Raw genomic sequence first — 13,539 nt, 5'->3', positions numbered from 1 at the left:
TCAGAGATTCATAAGTTTGAAACGTTAATACGTTTTATCTTATTAGTTTTTATAACAGGTACAGAGAACACCGGGACAGATACTAAATATATATTGTTTAAATTACACAGTACAGATTTATAATTTTAATAGTGTCTATAGGCATCACAAAGAGAATAATGTGATTGGATAACTCTTTATGTTAGGACAATGGCCCTTTCATTTCTGAATCTTGATAGAGAAGGAAGATAAATTAGTCTCAGAAGAGGATAATTATTAAACAAAACCGATTAGATAACACTTCCCCACTGCTAAGCACCTAGGCTGGATGACTCATGCAGTTTCTACAGGTGTTTATCAGTTCTGATCCTCATCAGCAGCAATGTAAACACAACACCCAGGTGACCTTACGTATTCGCCGTAATTCTCTGACATTCAGCACAAATGCTATAAACACACCTGTTACCTGTCCAGAACCGGCTGTTAAACTGCGAACACCAGCCACACGCTGCTCTGGCCTGCAGGGGTGAGTTGCCTTCCAACCAGAAACCTTACACCTCCAACTGTCTTCTGAAATCACACTGTCACCTACCAGCTTCCCTCAAGCTGTCTAACCAGCTGCCACTGCTCACGCATTACCTGTTGAAGATGAAGACTTTAATCATTACCTGCCTCTCCATTGTCTGCATTTTGGATCAAAACTCTTATTCTGACAGCTCCAAGCCCTGAAATATGTAATAAAAACATACCATCAGCATTATAGAGCCAGGAGCATGAACCCAGCAGCTAGCAACCCACTCTTCCTTCCCTTTCCCTGTGTGTGTGCATGTAAGTACTGTAAAGGTGATGACATGCCTCTCTGCAATTGAAAGCTGACTTATCTGGAAATGGAAAATGTGTTATGTTGAAAATTACACCCTTTTTTTTTACACCATAGTCACACTGATTGCACATTCAGTTAAAAGAAACTGCGTAGGGACAATCATGTGTAAGAGTGCGATCAACCTGCCTTTCCCGTTTCCTCAGTCACAAGGATGGGGGGGGCAGGTTGGATCCAGCAAACTCAGCCTCTTGAGGCGGTACATGACTAATGGTGGGGCAGGTAAAACTTCTCCTGGTGCATCAATGTTTGATTTGGTAGATTTGAGGAACCTGATTGATGACAGTGCTGAGCATCACCAGACTCATGTTCAAGGATTTAGGAAGGAAGTGAGATATGGAGGAAGGAGGGAGGGAGGAAGGAAGAGTGGGGGTTAAACGAGAGGGATGGGGGTGAAGAGATATTCCCAAAGCTGAATGTGATGTGAAATTTAAGAAAATCATTGCTGAAATCCCTCGCTGAGGACACGATAGAAGCTCACAGTTTGCTTTACTTAAAGACCCAAACCACCCTCATGGTCTATGTATACATACATATGAGATATGTTTTACATGTTAGGGGCTGTTGGTTTCCATTCATTTGACCACTGTGTGAAACTCAACATGCTGAGACCTGAACCTGTAATGCAATAGCACTGCATGTTGGGTAACGGCGGCTCCGGATGAACCAGGTCAGACTGAGAGCTTTGTATCCATGTCAATAAATACAACTGTGACCTGTGTGAGGAGCTCAGGTGTGTATATGAAACAGGAGTGGGAGGAGCCAATGGGAGTAGGAGAAGGCAGGGGGGCAGGTACAACAAGCTGGATAAAACATGTAATTATTATCCTCCAGAGTTTACTTAACCTCTTACTACCTCCCTCCCCCCTCTTACTCTCAGCTTATCAGTCTATACAAACACTGCATGAGAGTCTAGAGAGAGAGAGAGAGGGAGAGAGAGAGAGAAAGAGGGAGGGAAACCAGCCTAGCTTAAAGAGTGAAAACACACTGAAGGGTGAGAAAGTGATTGTGTTACAGAGAACAGCGAGGTACATGAACACAGAGGAGACCTGAAGAAGAAGAAGAATCAAGAAGTAAACCAGGAGTAGGATTGTTTTGGCTGCTGTCCTGGGATGATGTCTCTGAATGGGAAGGTGGCTCTGGTGACCGGGGGGGCCCAGGGCATCGGGAGAGCCGTGGTTCAGTCACTCCTGGAGAGCTCAGCCAAGGTCAGTGTGGCTCAGTCTGAATGAAATTTACTGCTGTTGCCAGTTTGTTTAAATGGCATGTGATCGAGCTGCACACGGACAGCTCAGCTTCACTCTCTGACTTATTTACTAGAATACCTCTCAGTGAACTGGAACTGTCAGCAGTGCAACAGACGCACAACCTCTGCTTTGATGTGTGTGTTTTGACTTTATAAAACTGATTATAGCTTTTTGTCTTCATCACATGTGTTTTTTTTTAACAGCTTTTTAAAGTTTTTAGATCAGTACGTGTTGAAAAAGAGCCAATGGGAACTGCTCATATGGAGGAGACTTGGAAGCTTTAGAGTTTTAGATGGAAAACTTAATTTAAGATAAGAGTCTCTTTACTTGGTTTATTTTTGTAGCAGTACTTCCTGCTGTGTGATAGCTCCTCTAACAAATGCCATGTGACTTGTGAGTCTATAAAGATGTTTTACATGATAGTTGTCAGTGCTAATGTTTTAGCTGTTAGCTGTGATTCAAGCCAGTTCAGAGAAAATTATATACACAAATAAACACACACAGAGAATTGTGAAAAATGTGACAGCCCTCTCTGGTCTGTTCTATCACATAAGAAGAGCAGTTTGAGTTTTAATGATGAGACAAATGTAATTATGTTTAAACCGCACGTCAGAGGCTTTTGATTCTGGGAACTTGTTTCACACCTTGTGAAGGAAGCTGAAAGTTGTGCAGCAAGATCAACGTGTCATTATGTTGGTATTTTGGTTCCTCGTCAGAGCAGTGTCAAACCACATCTGTGAAACCACATGTGTTATTCAGCATCATGAGAAGATGCGGAAAGAGTTGTGCACCCCTGCACAAATGGATCCATGAATCGGCGGTTTACTAACAGAGATCTTTCCTTCAGGTGGCCGTGGTCGACCTGAACAAGACCTGCGGTGAGAAATGCAAGGCGCAGCTGGATGCTGAGTTTGGAGAGGGAAACTGCACCTTCGTTCAGTGTGACGTCTCCAATGGAGAGGCACTACGAGGTAATACTGCCCTGCCCCACAACTGAGATGTGACACATTGGTCTTTTTCCATCAAAGCTACTAACTGAGTGACACAACATGAAACTTAGGAGTCACTGCACAGCAACTTTCTGCTTTGCATGCTCATTTTTAAAGTTCTTCGTTATGAAGAAGTGAGATCAAAAAGAGAAAAAAAAAAACAGATGTACTATTTCTGTCCTTCACTGAAAATGTTTTCCTGGAGAGTCACTCACTCACTTGCAGCCTCTGGGCTGCAGCTGTTGTGGGTGTGACTGGGCAACAGCATCCGTGACATGTGTGACGCTGGCAGGTTGAACAGGTTACATCAGTGGTCCGGCTCAAACTCAACTTGTCCACTCTTGTTCGCGAGTGACGCTTTGTGTCAGTGTGTGGTTTAATACGCCTGCTAACCACGTGCTCAGGAAACCGCACTGCTGATCCTCACTCACGGCCTCATGTTTAGCACATCTGTCAGTGTGTGTGTGTGTGTGCATGTGTGTGGTATAAGGAGGGGGGCATGTTGGGGTGAGAAACAGAGGAAGCATACAATTAAACTGTTTGTGTGTCTCAGAGCGAGTGAGAGGAACAAGGTTTCATTGTCCGACATTGAAAAAGTAAATCCCTGCAGGCTAACAGCTCAGGAATGCTGTTTGGTGTTGCTCCTCACTGTGATTGAATGTGTGCGTGCGTGTGTGCAGGGGTGCGCATGCGTGTCATCGCTTTAAGTGTGTTAAAAGCAGGTATGTTTGTGTCTCATCGCCAGGTGTGGAATGCAGCAGGTTTTACCACCTGCTCATCCTGCAGCAGCTCATGTCTCTGCTGTCTCTGACTGCTCATCCAATGAGGAAGAGGTCACTTTAGCCACACTGGTTCAAACTGAGCAATGAGGGGTCTCTCCTCACTGGGTTAGGGTTTTCATGTTCTCATTAGCATCACCTCAATGGGGTGGACCAGTGTTCACAAATACTGATTTAATGACACCTGTACAGGTGTAAACAGCTCAATGATTGTGCTGAATCTGTCCAGAAAGAGCACACTGTCCTCATTCATTCATTTTAGTCTCATTTGTTTTCGGGGAGGGGGCTGAGGCCAAAGGTTTTGGTTTTCATCCCTGATCAGATCCTGTGTTCTTGTCTCAGACACCTTCCAGAGCACCGTGGACCATTTTGGACGTCTGGACATCGTCATCAACAATGCTGGTATCAACAATGAGAAGAACTGGGAGAAGACCATAGAAGTCAACCTAGTAAGACTATGATTGAATCAAGTCAACTTTATGTGTGTAGTCCTAAATCACAAATGTATGAATCTGTGCAAAACGCAACAATCTTTGTCACGTGAGCAGGCAGCCCAGGGTCGAGTCTGCTTGTAATCCACTCTCTCTCAACCGCAGTTATCAATCAATGATAAACGTCAAAAACTGAGAGTCCTAATGTGGAACTGTAGAGTGAGTGGTGGGGAAATGACAAATACATGACAACTAATACCAAGAATGGACTGTAGATTTCCAGAGTGTTAGTCCTGACATAGTGAATCCAGATCAGCCTTGACCTTTTATCCCCCTCACCAATGAGAGAAACAACTTCAGCAGAAAGCAGATTGGGTAATACTTTGTGAATCCCATGTCAGAATGTGCAACTTTGCAGCAGAGATAAATATGTGTTTGCAGCCTGATACAAAAACAGTGATAGGCCATTTTCTGCTTCATGACAACTGTACAGAGGCTAATTTTTGTACAACTCACCTGTTTACACTTTATTACGGCTAAAAGTGATGTTTATTTGAGGGAATGACCTCAAAACAGTTGTGCATATACTCGACCTGGCTTAAAGGTTCTTTATATTGAATCATGGCTAGTGAGAGGATGAGCAGGAAGAACGTCCTCTCTGTGTCTATGATTGAGGTGTCACTAGATGAGGTGGGGGGTCCGGAAAGACACTTTGTTTGGTGGCCGCAGCAGTGGAGTCACCAACAAAAGAAAATGTTGTGAATGGCCACTTGCTGCTGCTGTTAGTAATGCAGGAGGTCAGTGCAAGAAATAACTACATCCTATCCCATCATGTCTGTAATTAGTGAGGGCAAGGGTGAAGCCCTGGTGTCGCTACTGGAAACAAGTCACAGACACAGACACAGACACAGACATGGCTGCAACTACAGACGCGAAGCACTGCTTTATTTTCTTCTTGTATAGCTACTAATCAGATGTAAAAAGTGTAGTTAGTTGTGTTTTGTACTTCTTCCAGAGGCATTATTTGGGATCATCCAATCGTCGCCTAGCCTGCAGAAGAAGTGCTGTGTGATATTTCAACATCATTAAGAGATCTTGTTAAAGATAGAAACTTTCCATTGTTGTGGTTCTGGGTTTTACTCATCCTGGCAGACTTTTTTGGGTGGTGTGAAAGTCTGTCAGATGATGCATCCAAACATCTGCCAACAGAGCGCACATGAGATACTGTTATGATGATTATTGTGTAACATTTCCTCTGCACTCTGTGGGTTTGGGAGTGGGTTAATGAGGGAGTGACCATATGTCATGTGCAGCTTCCAACTCATCAGCTGAACTGAAGATAATAATACTTTGAACTCAGAATTGAAAGTACTATTTTACATGTTTAGTTAAGTTGCCAAGAGGAATAAAATTGTGTATAGTATCTGTTTGTAGGCCATTACCTACGCTGCTGAGTGGTAAGATAAAAAAAAAAAAAAGTCATTGTGTCAAGCCAGGGCACCGTGTTACCACATCTGTTAGAGTCATATATGACTTTGACTTTCATTCAATACACGTGTCCTATTGCAGTCAGTACAGTCAATTGTGCAGATTACATTTGGGAACCCAGGAGCTGCTGCAATTAGCCTTTTTGCGTCGGCCTGATCGCGCACAGTGAGGAGGAACTGGATGTATTGATCACTCATTAGGGATGCTGCAATACTCTAGGGATTTTACACCTGCTTCAGATGACCGGCTATTCATGATTATGGGCCAGCAGATCATGGTCCAATAGCCGTTCCCCTCTGACTCTTCCATTCATATAGTCCTCTAGCAGTGCCAGAGTATCCATTATGCAGCATTACACACACACACACACACACGTCACAGTGTGCAGTTTTTGTATGTTTTTAGCAGTTACCCTGATGGCTTCAGACCTTGCCAAGCTGAATGCAACAATCAATCTTTATTGAAGTGGTGTGATGGGAAGTGGCATACACACCTTTCAGGCTCCATTTTGTGCTTGCACAAATGTGGCTGTGGTTTTACTCTAAGTGAGGCCCCTGGGCCGGATCCCTGGTATGTGTTTGCCCGGATGAGACACTCTGTAATCTGACATGAAAGCACTCAAACAGATATAAAAGAAATCACATAGCTGTAGAGTCTGTCAGCAGAGTAGGCTTTCATGACTGGATCTGAATGTGATGCTATCACCTGAGTACAGTGAACAGTATCAACAACTGTGTGTGTGTGTGTGTGTGTGTGTGTGTGTGTGTGTGTGTGTGTGTGTGTGTGTGTGTGTGTGTGTGTGTGTGTGTGTGTGTGTGTGTGTCCGTGTGTGTGTGTACTCGCCATGCTATGTGTGTGTAGACATTCCTCCTCATCTATCGATGTTATCAGCTGTACTTCCTCAGGGCTCCGTCTCATTCATCTGTTTTCAAAATATTTGAAACTTCTTTTGTCTCTCGTGAGACTCAGCTGTGAGTGTTTTTAACTTCTCTCCTCTCTGCTAATGGACAAGATAGGGGCTCCTCCACTATACTATACTTGTACATTATAACTTGTGCCTCCTCATTGCACCTTGTAGTGAAAAAACTAACCATAAACACCTCATTGTTTATTTCACACATTCTCAGCTTTTAGTTTCAGTTCCTGCTTCTGTGACCACGTTGTCTCTTTATCTTCACAGACATCTGTAATAAAGGGGACCTACTTGGCCCTGGAGCACATGAGTAAAGAGTATGGCAAGGAAGGAGGCACCATTATCAATGTGTCCTCTATGGCAGGTAACATATGCACACACACCAACCATTTGTACAGCAGTTCTCATATAAATACCAATAAATCAAATACAAATGTGGACAACAACAGACACATAAATACAACCACAGAGCGTAGGAGAGTAGAAGGCAGATTCACTGTAGAAAAACTCCTTCTGAGGATCCAGTCCTCGGGCTGCAGCTGGGCTTAAAGGGTGCAACTAAATCTGTGACATAAGAAGGAGCAGGCCAATTTAGAGCTATAGCTCTTATCAGTAACCATTTAAAATGTGTGTGTGATGTGGTCCTGTCGGTCCAGTCTGAACAAGTGGGATCCTTGAGGATACAGAGGGGAAAGGGACATTGATCCAGGCCCAAGTAGAAGCTTTAAGATACACTGCAGACAAATGTTGGAAACAGATTGTCACAACACAATGAGAACCGATGCCAAAGACTGAATCTAAACTTTGATCCTGAAGATTGACAGATGGACTGAAGACTGTTCATGGGGAATGACCCTAAAAATGGAGCCTTAGGGAGTGACCCTGAAATCTGAATGAAGATCCTGAAGACGTTTCTGTAGCTATTTAAATTATATCAAATTCCAGGGTTAAAAAATGAGTCCGTCATTATCTGATAAAGTTTATCTGCACAGATTGTGTTAATCTCTTTTCATATTTAATGAATGAGAGCCGTCTGTACAGCGGTTGGTTTGACAGAGACTCTGCAGTGTCCCCGACGCTTCAGTTTGCGCTGGAAGCACTAGTGTTTACCTTTCACCACCTCTAAAAGAAGACAGAAACAAAGGGATTTATTTATGTCTAAATGTTGTGGATGATGAATTTCTCAGTGTCTGAAAGCCAAGTTTATGAAAACAGTCCACCTCTTCCTAATGGGTGTATTGTATAGGAAACACATGAGACAAAAAGCAACCATGAGGTGTTGGCAGAGGTCCATTATAACTGAAACTACTGAATCTGGATCATTCTGCACCTCTGTGTTTATCAAGGAAAAACTCACACTGCTCCAAAATCTTTTGTTCATCTGTGTTTTGCTCTTTGCAAACACACTCTTTTCCAAGGCCAGACCTGTAAATGCTCTTATCTTTTCTAAACTCAAACACATATCCTGTATAAACTCAGTTGCTCTGAGGACATACCCATTCGCAGAAATTGTTAGTGGGGAGGTCACTAAAGTTCACTGAACTGGCTGCCATGTTGGTGCACTGTCCTGCTGAAAGTAGCCGTTAAAAGATGGAGAACTGCTGGGGCGGCGTATAGCTCACTGGGCTGAGCAAGCGCCCCATATACAGTACAGGGGGCTATAGTCCTCGCTGCAGCCGGCCCCGGTGTGCCCTTTGCTGCATGTCATTGCCCCTCTCTCTGCCTCCTCATTTCCTGTCTAACTCTACTGTCCTGTCAATTACAGTAAAGGCAAAAAGCCCCCCAAAAAATACTGGAAGAAAAAAAAGATGGTGAACTTCAATTCTCAGAAAGACTTGGTGTTAAGAAGAAAACTTTAGTCACATCATCACACCAGTCTGTTCAGATAAGGCCGGTTGGTCCATTATAGATTCAAGCTATGGTCCAACCATCTGCTGCCTCAACACAAATCCAGATCCATTAGACCATGTCCTCTGCAGATTCAGGTTTCTGTTCTTGGTGACAGGAAGTGAAACCTGTCATGGTCTTCTGCTGCTGTCGTCCATCCACCTCAAGGTTTGAACGTGTTGTTCACTCTGAAGCTGCTCAGCACAGCAGTAAAGACTGAGTGGTTGTCTTAGTTACCATGGCTTCTCTGAAATGTGGTGGGACGTGACACACAGCTGCCTGCACTCCAGTGTCATGTAGTAGTAGATAAATCAGCATATTTGTCTTTACTCCGGACACATAATCTCGCTGATCTGGAACAATTCAGCCTCTGGTAACAGCATGGTAATCATTTTAAACGTATCTCACTGTAACATCTGTGTGTGTGTGTGTGTGTGTGTGTGTGTGTGTGTGTGTGTGTGTGTGTGTGTGTGTGTGTGTGTGTGTGTGTGTGTGTGTGTGTGTGTGTGTGTGTGTGTGTGTGTGTGTGTGTGTGTGTGTGTGTGTGTGTGTGTGTGTTTGTATATGTACTTGCCATTCCCATAACAAACATGGACTTGTCCAAACATGGGCAAACATGCTACATATTGTTTTTGTGGGAAAGAATGTAAAAATGTGTGTGTTTGTGTGGGTGTGTGTGTGTGTGTGTTAGTTTGTGTAAGTTTGTTTTAAGCTGTGAAACAGACATTGTAAAGTAAATACAAACCTTTCCTGACACGCACATGTCCTGACCTGGACCATACACTCAACACTTCTCTGTGAGGTTACGTTCAATTGTTTCTAAAATCCTTAAAGGGATAGTTCAACATTTTGGCAAATTGGCCCTTTGCCATAATCCCTATAGTCATAGCAGTAGGTTCGTTACCTTTAATTGACGGTGCAAGCTATTTTTAGAACGGCGGAGCAGAGCCGCGAGCTGCTCAGAGCTATACTATGGAGGCTAATGGGATTTCTTGGTTTCCCTCATCAAACTCATCAAATACACAATCCAACAACTCCAAAACGCTCTGGTGGACAAGTTGTGACCTGCACATTCACCACGCTATGAAATAATAATGGAACGTTACGAAACAGAGTTGTTTTCTAGGTAAATGCAGAGTCTGCTTGCTGAAAAACTGCCCCTGAAGGGAACGCGCATCAGCAGTTTTGCATGAATTTACCTCGAAAACAACTCTGTCTCATAACGTTCTGTTATTATCTCATAGCGTGGTGAATGTGCAGGTCACAACTTGTCCATGGATTGTGTATTTGATAAGTTTGATGAGGGAAACCAAGAAATCCCATGAGCCTCTGTAGCGTAGCTCTGAGCAGCTCGCTGCTCTGCTCCACCGTTCTAAAAATAGCTTGCACCGACAATTAAAGGTAACGAACCTACTGCTATGACTATAGGGACTATGGCAATGGCAAATATGCCAATTTGCCAAAATGTTGAACTATCCCTTTAACAATCAACCTGACGGGCAGTTAAACGTCCTGCAGCACATGTGACCCGTATTCAGCTGTGGCAGTGATGAGCCTCTCAAACAACATTTGCTGTGGAGCTGCATCACTACACCAGACGGATTCAATTTTAATATTTTAGTTTAACAGTTTCTGAATGTATGAAACTAAATTACTCTGAAAAAAAACTCAGTGAAATCATTTTAATGACAACATTATGTGTATTTCACTTTGATGTGGGATCGTTGGATGTGGGAAGGTCAAACCTGTTTACTGTGATGTTCTGGTGCAGCGGAGCCTGAACCAATTGTCATGTTACTGTGTGAATCTGCTATTCAAAGGCAACTGTGGTTTAATGAACTGGTGGTGCAATAGTTAAAAAAGAAAAAAAAAAAAAAAAAAAAAACGTAACTCACTGTGGGGAAAACAGTTTGTTTTCATGATGGGGTCACCGCTGGTAACACAACTGCTCTTTTCTCTCCCCAGCTTTCCTCCATTCTCCTCATCAGCCCGTGTACACCGCGACTAAACATGGAGTAATTGGCTTCACTAGAGCTATGGCAGTAAGACTCAATCTCTCTCTCTCTCTCTCTCTCACACACACACACACACACAAATGCAAGTTTTCCATTTCCACTCACTGTACTTGTTCCTGCAGGATGCATCGTCTCAGGGAAACTATGGGGTTCGTATCAATGTCTTGTGTCCAGCCTTCGTGGACACTCCTCTGTTGCACTCAGTGGAGCACGAGGACAACATGGGCAAGTTTGTCAAGTTCAAGGATGATTTCAAACGCAGCATGAACAAGTTTGGAGTTTTAAAGTGAGTTGACACACACACACAAGCACAAAAGATACATGGGTACCTTTTCTTAGTTCTAGTAAATCATTTTTAACTAACAGTCACCTGTCAATCTGTTTCCGCTATCAGTTAAATTAGCTTTAACGTGGGTTTACAATAATATTTTTGATGCGAGGTGGGATGTATCAAATTAGTTTGTTCATAGGGGTTTCCACTCAGATCTTCAGAGGCAGCTGGTTGAAAACATATGAACTGTCTGTGAGGATCCTTCATGGGCAAAATAAAAGTTTGAAAATAACTCATTCCAAATCCCAGGATGATACTGTTGGCCATTGTTTCCTGATCAATTTATTGGCAATCATAAATATGGCATATCAATTATTGAGTTATTAATTAGTTCGTCCTTTGTCCCAACTGAGGTCGCACACGGCGTCGCACATCTCATCAGTTGCTGCTTGATCTGATCCTCCACGTGAGAAACTCTGATCGATGATTGTGTGTTTTGGAACTTAGATTGAAACTGCTCTTAATCTTTCATCACTATGCAGAGTGTATCAGCTGGCAGTGCTGTTGGACAGATGACAGGTCTGATTACAGAAGAGTCTCTGCTCCAAAAGAAACAGAAAGGGGGGCAGGGGGTTCACATCAATGCTGATCAGAGCCAATCAAAACCCATGTCCACTGCAGTCATTTGATCCAGGTGTGATTGCAGATTAAGCCCTTTTCCCTTGCCTACATCAGCCTTATATTAGTAGGTTTTTACTAGTGGAAAAAGGGCTTTTGTTAACTAGCTCATGAAGTCTAAAAGGATGCCTGATTAAAACGGGTGTTAGCTTGCACACAGCTGAGGTTGATAGAGAGGATTATGGTCATAAACTAAAGTCATGGACCAGTGCTCATGTGGTCCAGTTCATCCAGAGGTGGACATGATGTCTGGACCGGTTGCTGGGATAGTTCACTTTGGGCCAGTGATGAATTGCCTCGTGTATTAGCTCAGTGAATGCCTCACACAGACTTAGTTACTTGGCAGAGGAGTTAGTCTGCAGAGCCTGAGGTGCTTGTGTGCGTCAGCCAGAAGACATGTTGAGCTCTATCTGCTAAAGTGTTAACAAACTGTCTTTTATAGTCAGTGCCAGATGTGGATTTTCCTCTTGTGTTGTGTGTCTGTGTTTTTGGGAACTGATTGCTATTTTCAGTAAACAGCTCCAATAAAATACACGGTCTTGAATACATTCGGAGCAACTCTGCCTGTCTGCTCTCTCTGATTACATTCTTGTTGCTCAATGATACTTGATCTTGAAACTGGACAAGTGTTTGATTGGAGCAGCTCTGAGTAAAAGCTTTCACCCTTATCTGAGGCGCTGTATCACGTCACTATAAGGCTTCATCAGAGCGGTTCACACTGTGCTGGCCGGGCTCACTCTCACTGAGACAAGCAGCAGGAAGCTGTTTAATGTTGCAGGAAATTGAGTCCAGATGACTTCCTGATCACACGTACACACACACACACACACACACACACACACACACAAGTAATTAGTAATGTATTTCCTGTGTAATTTGCCATCGTCCTAAAAATACAAGATACTTGCTCTGTTGTTGTTGTTGTTTTTTAAGCATGCACGTGTGTGTGTGTGTGTGTGTGTGTGTGTGTGTGTGTGTGTGTGTGTGTGTGTGTGTGTGTGTGTGTGTGTGTGTGTGTGTGTGTGTGCCTGCCTGGATGTGTGCATGTGGTCTAATGCTCCTCTTTCTCTCTGTTTGCCTGCAGGCCGTCGCTGATAGCAGAGGGCATGATGAAGCTGATCCAGGACTCGACTCTAAACGGAGCCGTGATGAAGATCACCTGCTCCAAGGGAATCCACTTCCACACCTACGAGCCCATGTCTGCCTGAGCGTTGACTGGACCACTGGACTCTGGATACCTGGTGCTGGAATGTAATCATTTAATAATTATGTAAAAAATAAAAAAAAAAATCATACAAATCAAAATGAGAAAAGTGGATTCTGCATCTCTACAGAACTATACTTTTGTTCTTCTGTCAGGTTTCTAGATGTTTCAGGAAATAACAGACAGTCATTGTCATACACATCGGACGCGACTGATTATGCAGCTTTATTGATTAAACAGTGTTATATTAAAAACTGTAACAGTTCAACACCAGCTGTGCTGGATGATGTTAACAGCTCCTGACTGTCTGAGCGTCTGCACACCTAACTGTCCCCCACGCTCACAGTGGAGCTGCTCTCATTTACATTCTCTTCTGTGTTAAATCTAATTTATACAGGTTTACATGGACATGATGCTCAGCCCTAACCAAACAGCATACAGGTGATTTTACTGTTCAACAACTCCAGAGAGTTTCCTTCCGCAACAGAGTCACATACATCATGTCCCAGTTTATCATTATGAAAAGAAAAAGGCAGACATCACAGCAGAAACTCACCGACATGGAGCTGAAGTCAGCTAAACCCTCAGGCCCAATGTTACAGTTGTTTATTATGATGTGTTAATAACAGTTGTAATTTGTTTAATTTATATTTCAATACAAATATTTGTCTTTGTCTTTATATTAAGTCAAATGCTGGTTTAACTCTGGTTACAGTGGACTCTTAGTCGTGTGTTAAGGATTTGTATTTGCATTTTTAATCCTGGAATAAAAACTTAA

At 43.1% G+C, this 13,539-nt stretch overlaps 1 protein-coding gene and 1 long non-coding RNA gene across 2 annotated transcripts in view; one reads left to right on the top strand and one right to left on the bottom strand.

Moving 5' to 3' along the window:
- LOC310991146 overlaps positions 1-10,561 on the bottom strand; it is a 20,171-nt gene extending 9,610 nt beyond the window's left edge. Inside the window, exon 1 of the long non-coding RNA XR_014595605.1 lies at positions 10,489-10,561. This is a non-coding gene — a long non-coding RNA (uncharacterized lncRNA). The remainder of the gene's footprint in view (positions 1-10,488) is intronic.
- hpgd (15-hydroxyprostaglandin dehydrogenase) lies at positions 1,779-13,539 on the top strand. The gene is made up of 7 exons (XM_083978733.1): positions 1,779-2,067; positions 2,954-3,077; positions 4,217-4,323; positions 6,974-7,070; positions 10,559-10,635; positions 10,731-10,894; positions 12,642-13,539. Exons 1-7 carry the CDS (start codon positions 1,972-1,974, stop codon positions 12,763-12,765), a joined length of 789 nt encoding a protein of 262 aa, XP_083834859.1. The 5' UTR covers positions 1,779-1,971; the 3' UTR covers positions 12,766-13,539.

The sequence above is a fragment of the Trachurus trachurus genome (assembly GCF_905171665.1).
Source record: "Trachurus trachurus genome assembly, chromosome: 1".
NCBI classification, from domain to species: domain Eukaryota; kingdom Metazoa; phylum Chordata; class Actinopteri; order Carangiformes; family Carangidae; genus Trachurus; species Trachurus trachurus.
This window is presented reverse-complemented; position numbering and strand designations above follow the sequence as displayed.